Source organism: Corvus cornix, chromosome 19 (assembly GCF_000738735.6).
Source record: "Corvus cornix cornix isolate S_Up_H32 chromosome 19, ASM73873v5, whole genome shotgun sequence".
Lineage (NCBI taxonomy): Eukaryota > Metazoa > Chordata > Aves > Passeriformes > Corvidae > Corvus > Corvus cornix.
Genome location: NC_046348.1, coordinates 9,276,258 through 9,293,696, shown reverse-complemented (window position 1 = coordinate 9,293,696; position 17,439 = coordinate 9,276,258). Strand labels below are relative to the sequence as shown.

The following is a 17,439-nucleotide window of genomic DNA, read 5'->3' as shown; positions in this document are numbered from 1 at the left end:
TAGTGCTTTGGCAAAGAATACCCTAAACATTAAAATTTTGTACATAATAACATTTTCCCTCTCCAAACACCAGCACTGAGTGGAATTTTCTCTAATCATTCCCTACCCATTCCCTACCTTTGACATTATTGAGGACAGTAGTGTTTAGGGAGGAGGGACTCCTGTTCAGTGTGTCCCCTTCTCCTGGTGTGCCACTGATCTGCACATCTGTTTTCCTGGTATCCCCTTGGCCGGCCCGTGGTTCAGGAAGGCTGTCAACCTGCAGGGTGAGCTGCTTCCTTTGGAAATGACTCGGATCCCTTTGTACCAAAAAGGCACTTGGGTCAAAATTTTCTCTGGGAAATTTAACGATTTTCTGGGATTTTATCCAGCGGCCGTTGACAAACTGAAATCTTTTCAGGTGAATGATCTAAAGGGAAACATTATAGAGAAAATTATTAAAGGAAGGCAATGACATCCCAGTGAGCAATATCACTGTTTAAAGGGAGTTTTTCCTAAAACATACACATTTTATTCTTTGCTAGCAAAAATAATGCTCTGTGTGACAATTTGGATTTTGGGATCGAGCTGGTAAAATATGAAACTAATATTTTCATGTGGAAATGATGGCAAAGGTTGCTTCAATCCAGTGATTAGCACTGTCTGTTTTGAATAAGTTACCAAATATGAAAAATAAGAACTGCAGGTGTCCACAACCAGAGAGGAGATCGTGTCACCAGCTGAGCATGAGCTGTGTCAGAGCAGCTGACACTGAGCACAAACCACCACCATTTCCTGCAAGGCAGCAGCTAAAAACATTCAAAAGGATTTGAGGTTTCCTTTATTTGCCTGCACGAAGCAAACTCAGTCAGTGCCCCTCCTGAGAGCGTGAACAAAGCAAATCATCTTACTCAGAGCAAGGCGGCCTCAGATTTGGGAACAACGTGCTTTGGGTTTGCTGCTGAGGAGGAAAATTACCCAAGATCGTACCAAAATAGGGGGAAGTCTCCAAAGATCCAGTTTTTTGGTGGCCAAACAGTGGGTCTTGCACTTGGAGCAGTAGTACATCTCATCCTCCCCCAGTTCCTCCTCACTGGTGAAGGCTCTCAGACAACTGTCCAGGTTGATGGGCTCTGCTTGGGCTCGGCGGCTTTGTTCAACACTTTCATGTTCTTCCACGATCTGAAGGGAGAGAAAACTGTCTCTGACTTGGAAATGTAACACACACTGCTCAGAGGAAGGCTCTCCTCACAGTATCACACAAATAACTTTACAGGGTTGAACAGAATTAAAGATAAAAATGAGACGTGCTAAGTTTTAGCAGGAATTTTATTTCAGTTATGAAGAGGCAGATAAAATAATTCACTGTTCTTATACTTGGGCTCTGTTTATAAATTATCCATAAAGCACAACTTTATAGATAAAACTCACAAACTGTACCAGTTATTCCAGATTAACCCAGCTACAGCCTTACCTTCAGATGTGTTTTGTTGACTCAATGAGGAAATAGGTTTACTCACATGCACAAATGTTTATAGTTACAGAAAATTTATCCAATTAAGATATTTTGTAATGTATTATGATATATTTTGACTAGCCTAAAAGCATCTCACAACAGACAGCAAATGCACTGCTGTGGCTCTTTAAAAGCCTCCCTTCCACACCATTAGACCACGTAAGAGGCTGAACATCAAGACATCGATTTATCCAGAACACACTGCTCCATGACTACTGCCTTTTGGTTTAACAGAAAATAGAAAAAAGCAGCATCAAATAAATAAAAAGGCTGAAATGGGTGGTGTTTCAGAGGTGCTAACAAAGAACAAAGAGTTTCTGTTGGTATTTTACCCGTTCCTGCGAGGTTTGGTAGCGCAGGTGGAGCGCGGTGGGGTCCCAGTCCACGGCGATGTAGGCATTGCCCACACAAGCCCTGTCCTCTGTGCACTCAATCTTACAGCCCCGGCAGAATCTGAATCAAAAGGTTGGATGTGGTCAGTAAAGTGTCCAATCACGTCTCCATTAATTCAGTTCTGCTCCTTGTTCTGTATCACCTGCACCCTCCAAGCTCCAGGCCTCGCCTTCAGTGTCAGACACGTTTTTACACAGCAATGCTCAGGGTAATTTGCATTTTTACTGCAGGACTTTAACGGAGTGAGGAATGGAAGCAGTTGGGTGAGCTCAACCATCTACCTGCACATGATCCAGTGGAAGGTGGTCCTGCCCATGGAAGGGGGCTGGAATGGGATGAGCTTTAAGGTTCCTTCCATTCCATTATGATCCAGCGCTGACCAAACCCAGCTATGACCCCAAAACCTCCACTGCTCTGTCTCCACAAGTTATTTGCACCATGATAACTAATTCTAAGAGGTATAAAACACTTTTTAAAAAAAACAGTTTATGGCCTGAATACCTTCCAGCAAGGGTCTGGAATTTTCCTTAGCAAGTCTTTGTTTATGGAAAATTCCAAGCGTTCTTCCAGGGTGAATTTCTTATTGCCCATTTTAGTTCTTACCCTTCAAATGGCACAGGAACTCACAGGGGTTGATGAATTACATCTAAAAATTCAGATTTGTGTGAACCCCCCACCAAACCATGCAAGTCTGTGGACATACAAGGCTGCACACAGACACAGAGTATTCTAAGGGGTTAACAGGTTTTGGATAATCTCATTTCTGTCTCCTAATTTAAAGTTTCTGTGGCAGCAGAACTTTCAGCTCTGCAAGTCATAAAAGCTGTGCTGCAGTACAAGTCTACCTGGAGAGAGTTCTGGTGAAATTACATTCCAGATTCTCATTGTTTGATATTACCTCTGAAGTCTGAAATGTACCACAGACCCATTACCATAAATTACCTTTCTGCTGGAGTGATTCCCTGCTGTAAATGGAAAAAAGGACAATTTACCTGTACCATGGACACCAAGCACAAGAATTTCCATCCTTCTGAACTACCCTGAGGGTGAAGGGGTACTGGTACCCCATGCTGTCATCACTGAAATAGAGGAGAACACAACATCAAACAGCAGCACTCTCACTGCAATTGCCTTCCTTCACTGGGCTTGTTATGATTACTTAAAAAAAAAAAAACCCTTAAAATGATAGTTTTGGTTACAATAAACTATTAAAAGCTGCGTTTCAATGGCTTAAATATGTCAGATATAAATAATCATCAATCTCTGGATAAGAACAAAGCCAACCTTTAAGTGCAGCTACATTTATCTGTACTAAAAAGGATTTAATTTTAATTATTGCCATTATTATGAGAAATCAAATTAATACAATTTTATATCTTGCAAGCAAGTCTAAGGCACTACATTCTAATTCAAATCCGAGGCTGAGGTGCCCAACTCACCAGTCCTGTGCATGGTTACTGGCTTCCTGAGGAGGGAGGGGGCTGGCCAGCCTGGAAACCTGGATCCACACAGCATCATAGAGGTCTCTTTTCCGTGTGTGAACTGTGCAGGGAACAATTAATGGCATTCCAAAGAGACTGGGCCGATTCTTCTGAGATGAGAGGAAATACAACTCTGTCCTCATCTGTGGGAAGCAGAAGGAGGAGTCAGACAGAAAGGTGCATTGACTCCCAGTACAATAATCACCTGCATTGCTGGCCTTGTGACTTATTTCAGGCCTTGGCAAGAATCCTTAATTGTATTAAAACTGCTCAAATTCCAATACCAAATACTGTAAATTTTGATCACTAACTTGAAAAATGTCTGTATTTTATGAAGTTATGGCGAGGTTATTTGACCACGTCAAACATAAACGCGTATAATTATCATGTGGACATTTAAAAACCCCTTGCTTTTTAGCAATTTCTTTCCAAGAGTGTAGCACAAGCACTGGATAACCGTGCAAGCCCACTGACCATTTTCCTGTGCACTGCAATGATGTACCCTGTGCAGGGGCTGTCACACAGCGAGGGCACGTGGCCGTTGAGGGTCCAGCTGGGCGGGCTGCGCTCGGTCCCACATGGCACCACAGTGTTTGGCATCCCGTTGGGAATGAGGCTTGGCTTGGGAACATCCCCGTTCATCAGGATGGTGGGAGCTCCAGTTGAGATGTCTGGAGGCAGACAATTAAATGATCAATTATCTACAGCAACCACAGCTGATCCCAGGACTTTTATCCCTTCCATTCCGTGTGGATACTGAGCACAACCCTCACTTGTCCTTTCTTTAATCCTCACTTAATAATAAAGTTTTGTCCCGAGTTGCTCAACACTCTGCAGTTTAGCTAAGCAGGAAAAGCAGAGTTTTCTCTCACCTGTCTGCACAGGGCTCGATGCTGACGTGGGGGAGCCTGGGATGGGGATCTCAAACGCGCACAGGAAGCCGCTCACGGACAGCCGGACCTTCTGGTTGTCCTGAGGGAAGTTCTTCAGGAGAGAGGGAAGGCTGGTCAGGCACTTGGATACCTTCATCTGGGACTCCAACCGTGTTCTGTTCTTCTGAAAACTGCATTTATCAGCTCCTCTCTCCCTCCCATCTGCCTTCTTACACCTTTCCAGAAGAATAAAGGAACCCAACCCCTCTGCAGCAGTTCTCAGTGGTTCTCTGAATACACCAAGAGCACCTCATTTAAACACTTTTAATCTACAGCAACAAAATCTATCTGGAAATATCCATACACACTGTAGAGAACTAAGCCAGTCTTTACTTATGCCCCTGATGTCTCGACAGTGTTAAACTCACAACAGCACTTTGAGATTTATTATTGCCTCAAGGTGATTTTATACTTTTTTCCCCCTAAAAATATCATTAGCAATCAATTCTAATCTATTTACAGCAAGCCAAATTACTGTTTAAGAATGAAATAAAAGTTCGTATAGAGAGATAACTAAGCTGATTTTTTAATCATATTTTAGTTAAATTATTTCACAGTTCTTGTAAGCAAAGTTTAAATGTTAAAAACAATAAAGAAGTAACAAAAATCCCCAAAGCATGTTGCAGCAATGATTAATCTTTTTTTCTTTTTACCTTTATATTGGAGCTGTGCACCTCTGCAAGCAGAATCTGCTCTGGTTTGAGGCCACAGAGTTCACTCAGCTGTTTTTTCAAGCCTGTGTACTTCTCATCCATGTTCAACCTCAGCCCGTATCGAACAGGAGTGGTACCATCTAATTTAATTACTTTAAAGGGGAAAAGAAACACACTGGTCAGCAACCCAGGCAAGTCTTAATGACAACAATGCATTACAGCTCCCCACTTAGTGGAGAATATTTTTCCCCCACTTCAATGGATGATTTATTTTATTTTCCCAGTCAATTTTTAAGGTCTGCAGGCAATGTCACAATGTCAGAAAATCTCTTGCTGCACATAGGCAGTAGAAAATGCTTTCAAAATTCTTTTCACTTTTTCACCATCTTTTCTTTTGCCTCTTTTCCAGCAATCCACAGGTCCTTCAGAGCACAGTTCATGACCCATATCGTATTTTCCCCCAACCCTGGTTTTTCCTCTGGGCAGATTTAGGACAACCTCCACAAGAGGGGGAACAGAAGGAAAGTTCTCCAAATCCCCATTTTACACGTTTCTGTATTAAATCCTTCAATCAAGACTGAAAATGGGCCATCCATGTTCTGTTTCTAAAGGTTTTACCTTAGTTTCACTGTGTTCCAATGAAAATTCTTGCACTCTATTATATTAAAATGACTTAATTAAAATTCTTCTTAATAAGTAGTAACACAAAATTTGATCTTTTATAGCTTTTCCACTTCTACAAATTTTATTTTATGAATGTCAAGTTTACACTACTCACCTGTAATTTCTAGGTGCATGTAGCTGTCCATTGGCAAAGGCAAGGATAAAAAATTAAAAGGGTCAAACCTAACACTTATATGCCCACAAGTTTTACATTTCACTTGTGACTTCAGCTGCCCATGAAATAAATCTACAACAATGGATCTGTTTCTTCTCAGATGGTTTTCCCAGGCCTGAAATGAAGCACAAAAAAAATATAATACAAAGTTAGAAACTGAAGACTACTTCATTGGTGTCCAAAGTTTCCCTGGCCTATGGGAGTCAAATTACTTCCACAAAAGTTATTTACTCATTTGTAATAAATAGGAAGTATTTAGTTACAGCACAAGTAAAGTTCTCAATTAACACAATAATCAAGGTATGACACAATTTAAAATATTTCTGATGGGATCATCAGGCACCTTGAAATATTTTGATACTCCCTAATTTTGAGGAGTTGTTCAAAATAGTTGTGAAATATCTTTATAATTTTATTACAACAATTAAAATTAGTTTTCAGCTCAAAGGTGAAACTGCCTCTGTAAATCACAGCTCTGACAAGATCCAAAAGGTGCTACAGTCCCAAAAATGTTGCCACAGGCAGCCTCATCAACAATTTCTCACCTTAGTACTATAAGGAAAAGAAAAAATACACCAAAAAAGCCCAAAGGAAAAGATTTGAAGCCCTACCTCTGCTGCTACTTCCCAGTCTGGCCGACCATCACTGTCCTTCAGTTCCACGTATGGCTTATCATGAACTCTGTTCAAATCCTCATGAAGCCCATCCAGAAGAAAAGCAAGAAGCTCCTGTGAGTCTTGCTGTTGAAAGCCATTAAATCTTGGAGCATATTTTGCTATTGTCCACTATAAAAAAACCACCAGAAAGTCATTTATAATCATGTAACAAATGTAAAAATAAAGCAAAATATTGTAGATGAGACATGTGCTGTCAATGAACACAAATTCTACTGCCAAGAGCTGAAGGGAACCCCTTTGCTTTCAGAACAAAAGCTCATTTACAGGTAAATGCATCATCTTTTGTCCCTAAAAAGGGCTGTAAAAGCCACTTCCTACAGCACAACCCCAGTCACACCAGGTAACTCCTCTGGCCTTACAACCACTAATTCCACCAGGACTGATGAACACTGGCCCCTTCTAGGGAAGACTCTGAATCTCCAAACTGCTCCAACACAGGTAACATCAGGAAGAAGTGCATTGAATTTCTGCTTTTCCAAGAAATCCTTGTTTTCCACCTTGGAATAACTCACCCGCAGCTTTAAGGGGGCTATGTTCTTCTGGGTGCCACTCCACAGCTCCTGAACCAAATCCCCATAGCACTTGGCCATGTGTCCTTTCATTCCTATGGGATTTGTCCTAGAAATTACAAAGGAATTAATACCACATTAAAATTTAAACACAGCTCAAGCCTGGAGATGAAGAAGGAAGCAGAAAAGCTTCCTGCTCTCAGAAACAAGAGGCTGCATTTCCATGCCTCTAACGTAGTATCTGCTGCAGAGCTGGTAACACTGAATTTAAATGATTCCTTTACACTGAATTTCAGCTTTCAGAAGCAGCCAGCCTGAATAAATGTTCCAGCACCCAAAATGCCACTGTTCTCACACAGAATTACCTGTTCAGCTCATAGAGATGCCTTCCTGAGATGAAGTAGCGTGTCAGGGGCTGGGTGTTGCTGACACACTGGATGCTGGAGTTCATGAAGCACGTGTTCCCCAGATTGCTCAGGCCTGTAGCACCCTTCTCAGTAGGAACTGAGTGAAAAAACATCATTAGAGCAGTTGTGCAGATGAGAAAATTCAGAATGTTTTAGCAGTGTCTCCTAACAGTAACCAGTTTAATTTAACCTGCTCCCAATTGTGACACTACACAGATGCAGCAGATGTTTAAAATATCTGCTCTCTCAACTCTGCTTCACAGAAATTGAGGCATTTTGTTGATGTGATCCACCACAGGCAGCAGTACAATCCATACAGAATACTTTCAGGTCATTATGATACTGAAAATTCTGGATTCACTTGTTAAAATCTTAAGTATTCCTCGCCTTAACAAAATCCAAGGTAATAAACACAAAGTCCAAAATCTGCTGTGTACCATTTACTAAAGCTGTGTCTGAACATCTACAGATTTATCTTTACATCCCACATTCCCAGCATTTAAGTTAATATAAAGACCCAGCAAAGCAGCATAAAAGACCTCACCCAGTGTTAAAGGGACTTGTGTTAAAAAGAATTGTTTTAACATCTCAGTTGTTTCCTTGGGTTTTTCTTCTCATCATAATCCAGCGACTCTGTGAAAGACTCACCTTTGTGTCTGTCTATTTTACTGCTGTTTGCTATAAAAGACATCTCTTCTGGCCAGCTCATGTCTTTGTTTCGAACTAGAAAGGGACATGAAAAGGGGTTTTTAAAAATTGTTACTTACTCCAGAGAGCTTACACAGCTGAAGAGCTTTAATTAAAATTTTCTAATATTTGGGATTAGAAATTTGCTTACTTTTAGCTATTATTTTTGCTAGTTTTCATTTCAATGTTTCTAATCATTATTGGAACTCATTCTAACACTGGCATCCCTCCAAGCACACCAGTAACATCTTTAGAGAGCAGCCTTGGGATTGCTTTTGCTGTTGAATAGCAAATTTTTCAGTGCTTATTCTAATTCTCAATAAGGATCCACCAGGTCTGAACAAATCAGTTCATGAGCCATCACTAATATTTTTTGTTGTTGCCAACCAACAAAAGATCCTAAAGTACTTCAAAATAGGGACAAAATACATGCAAACTTTGCTAAATTAGCTTTGCCACCACCTGCCCATAGGTTCCCTCTGTAAACTTCTATTTTTAGTGCATAAACCAATTATAGCCCCTTTTTATACCTTCTATTACTAAATGCTGCTCATCTTGGATTTTAAGATATTCCAGTCTGTGATCTTCGTCATCCAGCAAAGTGAGATAGTTCTGCAGGAGAAAAAACACCTCACAGAATTAGAGTTCTACACGTACAACACTCTGAGGATCCTTTCACCTCAAAGCAAGGGAATTAAAGCACAGAAAACTCTGAAAAATAAATAGCAAGAGTCTTTAACTGTAAAGGATATTTATGGCCACTCTTAATTTTTCTGTGCACATGTATTTAATAGTTTCTGGAAAGGACTAAAACACATCATGTCCAATAAAAAAAAGGAAGGCAAAGGAGCAAGATTACCTCACTGTTGTAGAGCCAGAGGCGCATGTCCTCCTCCTTGATCCGTAACCTCTGGGACAGATACTCGTGGATCTCTTTGATGGTTTGCATCCGACTGAAGCAGCCAGTGTAAGCCAGCACCCTTTTTAAAGGGGCATTTGGGGAAGGGACATTCCCTGGATTCACAGGGAGAGAAGGGGAGAAGAGAATGGATTTACCCCGACGTCAGATCAATAACAACTTATACACTAAATACACTCTCTGCAAAAAGTAGTAGACACTTGTAGTGCTTGTGTTTATGGGTTAGGTGGAAACCCAGTTGTTATTGACCCTTTGGGACAACAAATTTGCTATCACAAAGCAGATAAAATACCTCCCTTCTTAGCAAAACCTATTAGAAAATGCTCCCCTGAGATTCTCATAGGAAATACAAAAAAATTTCAATGAAGTTTTATAAGTTTTTACAGTTCTTTTTGTCTCTTAAAGACACGGCAGGAGAGGCAAAGGGGATTTTCAAAATAAAGGGCTTCAAAATTTCATACAGATTTCCTTTTTGAGAGAACATTGTAAGTAAAAAATAAGGTAAAAAAAATCAGTTTGACTATTTTTGGAAGTAGCATGACTTTGCTTCAGCTCTTCTGTGAGGATGAATGTTGATCTGTGAACATGAAATCAGCCTGGCAGCTCACAATAAAAGTACTCTTAATAACTAAATTTCTTAATAACTAAATTCCTCAAAACATTCTGTGAAGACACCTGGAATTTCCACCAAAATTCTCAACAACCCCACATTTGCCACACAAATTAATTAATTGGTCAAGATTGTTGCTCTTCATAATGTGAGCTCATCTTTAAATAAAAGATTTGCACTAGAGATGAGACCATGAGGGGGTTTTTTTTGAGTTTTTTTAGTTTAAGCTTCAGAAGTTCCCCCCACTCCTTACAGAGACATGAAAAGCTTTTATTATCCAGCCAAACCCAAACTGGGCAACTGCAAAACTTAAGTAGCCTGAGAAGTGACACAATTCTATTTTCACTGTTAAAAGGTTACAGTAAAATAAACAGTACAACATGAAAAGGTGCAGTGTTATATTATCACATGCAATTTGACAAGAGAGTAAATGATACCTTATAAATCAGCAAAGCATCAGTCTGGCTTCAGTGTACCAAGCAAAGTACTCAGGTTTTTTAAAAGAAAACAAACCAACATTTTCTGTGATTAGGGATCAGAGGATTAGTGCTAAGATTACAGCAAGAAAGCACATCTGAGAACTCCACAGGATTAATAACTGATTGGACAATCAAATTAGTGCAGTACAAAGTAATTCCAAATCAAGATCAAATTTGGCACATGAGAAGATTCTCTTCATTGGAATTTGGGCATTTTAGGATGTCCAAACAAAGCAGTTTCCATTTGATTAGGTCAGGCAGGAAAGCTGAATTTGGGCAGAGGCAGTTTGTGCAGAACTCGATGGCACAGGCAGCTGCTGACTACACAGAGGGTTTAGATCCTACCAAAGCAGTGAAAAATTGAGCATCTGCATGAGGGTTTTAACCACATTGTGACACAGCAAGGCTGAAGGATTGAATTTTCAGCAGTCAGGTGAGCCCATTTCCAGACATGTTGCTGTGGATGCAAATGTGTATCTGTGTGTGTCCAGATGTGAACAGCAGGGAGTCCTTCCAGCCTCTTGTGCGAGGCAAACTGCAAACTGGAGACAAATCCTGCAACACTGCCCAGCTGAAATGTGAAGCCACAACCTAAAGATTACTCTTGGCATAATCTTTTGGTGAGCACTACCACCACAGTTATGACAAAGAGATTTTAGCTGGGTGTTTATACTTTGTATTTAATTGTCTTTTTGAACTATGTCAAATAATAGTCTTCATATTCCATTCATTTAATCTCTCTCTAAAGAGCATTAAATAATTTTGGGCATCAAAGCCCAGCTGCCCAAGTAACTCAGAAGCAGTTGGCTGAGCATTAACTGAATTTATTGTGCCACTGCACTATCAGAGGCACAGAGGCACCTATTCCATGGCTACAGGAATCACTCCCAACGGGAATGCCCAGCTCTGGCTCTTCTGATCAGTTCAGCTTCTGCAGTGCTCATTTCTCACTCCCAACTCACCCATAACCATGGGAATTAACTGATTTCCCTGCAAATGCTCCCTGCTGCCTCTTCCCTTGAGGAGAGGGCAGGGAAAGCCCCTGGATGCTCCCGAGCGCCGGCTGTGCCGCAGGGCGATTGAGCTGGAGCACAAGCGCAGCGCAGGAAGCTCCCCCAGCCTGGGCTGGCCTAGAAACTGCACAGGGATGGTGGTTCTTGCTGCATTCTTAAGTTACCTCTGGGCAAATGCTGAGGGAACATTCTGAGGCTCATCATACCCATATTGACCCAGACGTTGGACTGCTGGGTGCGCGTGGCCGGCTGCTGCCGCAGGAACAGCAGGTACCGAGGGAACAGCTCCAGCTCGGGCACGTTCGTCTTGCTGTTCTTGATCACCTGCAAAACATGTTTGCAACATCCTGGAGACTCACCTTGCAAGTGTGGAGGGAATACTAATAGAAACAGGAACGATTAAATCATTAAAAAATGACTGAATTATTAAAAATCCAAACTCTTTTATGAGGAGACAAAAAAATCCGAACTTCTCGTGGGGTTTTAGGCTAACATCCCCAGGAATGACAATTTCCTGATTCCTAAGCACTTTTTGAAGCTTATTAGCTGCAGGTTGTCAAAAGCAAACACCTTCTTTAGTGCAGCATCACCCTCTGCACCGCACCACAGAAGGAACATTTTTATAATTCCTGGAATATATATGTGGATCCACAACGAGCCTCATTAATTCCACTCACTGTATACTTCCACATGAAAGTTTCACAGCTGTTGAAAAAACTGACAAATGCAGGATAAGACATTTGGTTTGAACTTTGTGAACCACAGGATTGACTTAAAACCTTCATACTGTACAAACAGGCTGCAACCTACTTTTGTTGCATCTTGCTGTGTTGACAGAAAAAGCTGAAATTACCCCCAAAACATGTTTTGCAGCTCTTCAGCCACCATTTCTACAAAGATTTTTGCCACCTAGATCTGCCCAAATATGCAAACAGAAATGGAAGGAATGTTCACTCTTTTTGTGACCATGTGAAGCAGAAGAAAACAGCTCAAGCTGTGGGAAGGAACATACCACACTGAAGTGCCACAGTATTAAACTGCAGCTACAACAAAAACATTGGTGATGACATTTTCTGAGAAAAAAAAGCACATTACTTTGTGTATAAAGTGATGTGGCCTTTTCTGGATCATGAAAGGTGTTTGTTTCCATGGAGAATGTGTGGGAGGAGGTAAGAAGCCAGTGATTTTTCCCATTAAAATAATTGTCTGCACTAGAGCCAACAGACCAAATTGTTAAAAATCATAGAAATAATCCTCTCCCATCTGTGACATGAATGTTTGTGACACCAACCACCAAGTATCTATTGCTACCATCACAAAACTCCCCTCATATCCATTTTTTGTAAGTGCATCTCCTACAAGAGACTACCTGACACAGAACAAACCAACCACTCTGTGGAATAAATACACTCAAGAAAAAATGAAGAAAAAGTTCCCAATGTTTCCAAGTGAGCAGACTCCTGCAGCTCCAGCTCCCACGAGCTCCTGAGCAGCCATTCTGACAGAGAACAGTCTTAGCCTGTTCTCTTCCCTGGACTCACCTATTGCCATCTGCTTTTGAGCTCTTCCCCCAGTTTTGCACATTGTGTTTCTGTGATGCTGAATCTGAAGCAGCAATTGTTGCCTTCCCCCCACTTCATGGAATTGCCAGAGAGCAGGGACAGGTTTTCAGAGCTGCACGTGTCCCACTTTTCATTTTATAGCTTTTTAACTTTCTCTCAGTTTTTAAAGGTGAGTGTTTTGATGCCAGGCCTTTTAAACTGACCTCAGGTTTACTTTTGTGTGCTTTAGCAAACACCAGCAGCTGAGCAGCACTTCTGCCCTGCCACGAGATCCCCTGGGATTGTGCTGCAAACCTCCTGCTGAACAGCCACAGCTTTCCATCCAGCACCAGTCTGGAGGCTGCTTTTTCCCAGTTTGCTCTTCTAGACACAGGTTGAAGTGGGAGATGACTCTAAGAGGTTACCTTGTGCCACTGGACCAATCTGGTTGTTAAAAAGTGTCTAAAATCACAACTTACCGGCCTGGGCAAGGACAGGTTTGCTCCATACCAGTGGTAAAGTGCTCTCCAAACTGGTTCTGGCACCATGACATAGTCCTTTCCTTCCACCAGCTGTGGAGATCTCTTTAACCTTCCACCCTCCATTGTTAATGATGCAGCCTTTAAAAAGAAAGGGGTTTTGTCACATCTCAAGTGGAAAAATTAGTACACGGGCACAGAACTCTCTTTAATTATTAAAAGACTTCTAAGTAACAATTAGCAGCTGCTTTTCACACAGAGATGGTAGTTCAGTGTAGCAGTAATTAACGTTCAAGTTTCATTATTTACTATTTCTCTAAAAGCTTGTGCAGTGTAAAATTCATGTGTTTTGCTCTTGTGTCACCGACTCCAACAACTTTGGATGGAAAAATCCCATCTCTACTCAGCATTGATGCTGCTGCTCTGTGTTCCATGTTTTATTTGCATTCATACTGCAAAACCTGTCAGTTTTGTTTTACTATATTGTTATACAACAGCAGTAAATTCCTATTTAGATGGAAACACTGAAGTGTTTGATTAACAAAGTATTTTACATTTAATGCTGCAAGCTGCCTTTCCATAAAAACCTTTCCCTTTGGTAAATTTTGTGTAAGAACATTTTGAATGTTTCTTTTCTCACAAAACACAAGAGTAGCCTTAGAAGCAGGACACAATTTTTCCTTAAAATAAGAGTATGAAACCTAAATTTTGCTCTTTGACAGAGCAGTGTTAATTCAGAATTAAGCTCAAAAAGACCAACATGAAAAAGGTGTGACAAGAGAGAGCTAAAATATCCTTTTCCTCTATTCCCATGCCTTGGGTGCCTCTACCTTCACTGGCTCCTGGGTCACCAAGGGCTGGTTATCAATAGCTCCCGGTTTCTGGGGATTCAGCTGGAGCAGAGCATTCCCATTGGATCCAAGGAAACACTGGTTGTTATTGTCTGAAGTGTTGTGCTGCCTTGCAAAGCACACCTCAGAGCCTGGGGTGCCAGGGTACAGAGTGTCTGAGCACAAAGGAAGAGAAAAAACAGAAATAATTCAGTTCCTGATCCCATAAACCAGAAAGGAACGAGTTACAATCTTGTATCCTTGCTTTAAAAAAGGTTGTTTAAGTTTGCTGTCCTTCACCCTGCAGTGAAACATGCAACTCTTCCAACCCCAGGGGTAAATATATTATCTCTCAGAATGGGATTTCTGATTTGATATTATATTTTCTGTATTTTATATCATGATTACACAAACACAGCTCTGAAACAGCCTAACCAGCTTTGCATGAGCAAATGTGGTGAGCAGTTAGTTGTTGTCTGGATGTTTGAACATCAAACTGCTGAAAAACTCATAGACAGAACTGAAGATATATCCAATAATGCATTATTTTATTTTTCCTTGAAAAGGCAATGCTTTTATTCTCATAGAAGCTGCTTTGGTCATGCAGAACTAAATGGAAATTTCAATTCAAATAAAAAGAAAGAACCTTTAAGCTAAAACTTGTCTCTCTTTCTGTCCTTTGTTTCCCCCAACCCCTATACCCAAAAAATATCACAGTAATTTATCTAGTTTCAACTGAAGTTATGATTTTAAAATATCAGATGCAACCTTCAGCTGCCTTACAAGAAAAAAATCTCCAATTCTCACAAGAACTCATTGAAAATCAGGACTAAAATCACTTTGTTTGCCAAGATGGCTCTCAAGATCTGCACAAACTCATTCAAATTTAAATCACATGCCCTGTAAAACTACAACTCTGCTTTTCCTCATGGTTTTTTGCTGTTTCTTCCCTCTTTTATTGCATGGCAGAGTATAGGATCAACCAGATATGAGCTTAAAACAACTTAATGTGAAAGTAGGGGGAAAAATCCACTCAGAAAATAAATGATAGGACAAAAATAACTAACCCCAGCATAACAGATAAACTGCTGTTAAACAAGACTTTGTGTTTAGCCACTACACACTAAAAAATCCTAAAAAAAATCCTGGCAATCCTAAAAATCCTGCAATCCAAACTGTGTTATCTCTCTGGCTGGAGGGGTCCATGCAGTGTGCAGTTTTCCCAAAAGCTGTTCTACATTAAACCTCCAAGGAAATAAGATGCTTACTGCTGCTGGTGGACTCTGAGGCTTCTGAGGCAGTGGAAATATTATCTGAAAACTTTTCTTCTGGTGCACTGAAGTCATTAAGACCTCCCATTTTGTCTTCTCCCTGTTCTGGGGTATTGGCTGCAGCAGCTACGAGGGAATTCTTACCTCCACTCAAGACAGATGAAGGCTCTATCACAACAGGGTTTGCATCCTAGAGCAGGTAATAAATAGAGAAGTTAATTATGAGCCAAGATCAAAGACATGTCAGTCAAACCAGCCACCAAAAATTCAACTCTGTGACTACTTCTGCACATCACAAGATTTGCTGACGAAAAAAACACTTTCTACATGTACCAGTGAAACATCAGCAGAAATAAACACCCCAAATTGTTAAAATAATCTAATAAACCATTCTGCACAGGATCCGAATTCCACACTTATTTTCCCTATCTAGCTACATAAAAATACACCTGGTTTTAAACAGCTATAATTACAGACTATAAATATTTGAAGATTTGTCCCTGTTGAATTTCATATGGTTAACTGAGAACAGCAAGCACAACAACAAAAACCACATTTTTTTCCTCAAACCTGCAACATTTTCACAGAAATTCTGAGGTTTTTTTTCTTAGCTTGAGAGGTGCAGTGAGTAATGGCCTTGTGCCATCATGCAAAGGATTAGGGATGAAATCCTGTGCACATCTGAGCACTTACACCAGGGTAAGGATCAAATTACCTGGCATTTCAGCCCTCATTTGTCCAATTCATTGTGCACAAAGAATACGGTCATTACATGGTTAGTTAATGCACACACTGCAGTTTTCTGAGTACTTCCAGCTATTTGTTTTTATAAAAAAAATCAAGTACTTATATGATTACTTATGAGGATATAAAAACTCTAGGTTTATTTCACTTGTTTAGCCTGTAACTAATATTTATTTCCAATTAAATTTTATTAAATTTATTAAGCATTCTGTATTTTGTACAATTCAGTGGTGCTTTAGCTTAAATATTTTAGTTAAGGGGTGTTACAGAGCACCCTGTATCTATAAAGTTCTAGCAGGACTCCTTTTATTGGGTATCAGACTACATTTTGTCATTGCCTCTGAAGTAAGTTATACCAATTCCTCCTTTGTCCAGAAAATTCAGAGTGTATTTGTGGCCCAAGCCAAGTCAAACCCAAAGAGGGCAGCTTTATTATCAAAGGGCTCAGAAGACTGGAAAGAAATGCTCCTGTGAACATGTTTTTATTCAAAAAATATTGTGAGCTGCAGGAATGATGAAAGAGATGAGAGTTTAATGAAATTACAGTGAAAAGCTCCCCACATAACAATGATTCAGCAGAACAATTATTTTCCACCAAGAGACAGGAGCTGCTCAATTCTGAGCATTATTGGTTCAGCAGTCATTTCCTCCACACTGTTTTTTCCATCAACACATTCAGAAATACAAGAAATCACTTATTCAGTAGAGATTATTATTATTATTATGCTACTTACATATTTGACATATTCTTTCCACTGGTGCCACCAGGGCATAGCAATGAGGAACCAGTTGTGCCCTGGCTGGAGGCCATACCTGCTCTCTCTTTCCAACCAGCCTCTGCACAGAGAGAATATGAATCTTTAGCTGAAACAGGGAACTTCCAGTCCTTATGGAAATACTAAAAGGTGGATCTGAAAGCCATTGAAGCTTCTGAGCAAAGCACACACCTAATAATCTGTCCTTCCTCCTCCGGGGTGGCAGGTCGCAGTCCCAAAACTATGTGACACACCTGGAAAAAGAAAGCAGTTCTTATTAACAGGCAAATAAAAGCAAAAAGCAACTCAAATGAGACTTTTCATCATTTAATAATGGAGCGAGATTACTTAAATGTGAATAAATCACTAATAAAAAAGTTTTTTGAGCTATGAGATTCACAACCTGTTCCCACTGTTAAGATAAAAGCACCAAGAATCTCAAATGCCCCAAGACAAACATTAAGGTGAAGAGAAAAGCAGTTTTCATTATTTTCAGGCTGTGATATCACAGGACTGACATGGATCAGATACCCAGGTCAGGATGTCTGGGTGTGCTGGAGAAAGGGAAAGAGGAACTGGGAGAGTGCAAGTGGTTGGAAGAGGATGAACTAAAAGTTAAAAAGAATTGAAAGGGAAAAAACTGGGGAAGAGTGGTTCTAGATGGGATTGAAAGGGAAACAAGCCCTGGAGAGGCTGAGGGAGAAGCTCAAAGCAGAGCAACCAACC

At 40.4% G+C, this 17,439-nt stretch overlaps 1 protein-coding gene across 3 annotated transcripts in view; it reads right to left on the bottom strand.

Annotated features, from left to right (window-relative positions):
- The window catches only part of USP32 (ubiquitin specific peptidase 32), a 62,462-nt gene that overhangs the window by 4,174 nt on the left and 40,849 nt on the right, over positions 1 to 17,439 (bottom strand). Inside the window, exons 11-31 of one of the 3 annotated variants that reach the window (XM_039562861.1) lie at positions 16,906 to 16,967; positions 16,693 to 16,795; positions 15,212 to 15,404; positions 13,944 to 14,119; positions 13,114 to 13,254; positions 11,300 to 11,417; positions 8,932 to 9,086; positions 8,603 to 8,684; positions 8,034 to 8,108; positions 7,344 to 7,482; positions 6,982 to 7,087; positions 6,404 to 6,577; positions 5,733 to 5,907; positions 4,955 to 5,106; positions 4,242 to 4,353; positions 3,844 to 4,040; positions 3,328 to 3,512; positions 2,881 to 2,967; positions 1,828 to 1,948; positions 970 to 1,161; positions 118 to 409 (exon numbers count right to left, since the gene is read on the bottom strand). In XM_039562861.1, coding sequence (XP_039418795.1) covers positions 118 to 409; positions 970 to 1,161; positions 1,828 to 1,948; positions 2,881 to 2,967; positions 3,328 to 3,512; positions 3,844 to 4,040; positions 4,242 to 4,353; positions 4,955 to 5,106; positions 5,733 to 5,907; positions 6,404 to 6,577; positions 6,982 to 7,087; positions 7,344 to 7,482; positions 8,034 to 8,108; positions 8,603 to 8,684; positions 8,932 to 9,086; positions 11,300 to 11,417; positions 13,114 to 13,254; positions 13,944 to 14,119; positions 15,212 to 15,404; positions 16,693 to 16,795; positions 16,906 to 16,967 — 3,037 coding nt within the window. Of the gene's footprint in view, positions 1 to 117; positions 410 to 969; positions 1,162 to 1,827; positions 1,949 to 2,880; positions 2,968 to 3,327; positions 3,513 to 3,843; positions 4,041 to 4,241; positions 4,354 to 4,954; positions 5,107 to 5,732; positions 5,908 to 6,403; positions 6,578 to 6,981; positions 7,088 to 7,343; positions 7,483 to 8,033; positions 8,109 to 8,602; positions 8,685 to 8,931; positions 9,087 to 11,257; positions 11,418 to 13,113; positions 13,255 to 13,943; positions 14,120 to 15,211; positions 15,405 to 16,692; positions 16,796 to 16,905; positions 16,968 to 17,439 lie in introns of all 3 variants that reach the window. The other 2 variants (XM_039562862.1, XM_019287543.3) reach the window with 2 other exon arrangements.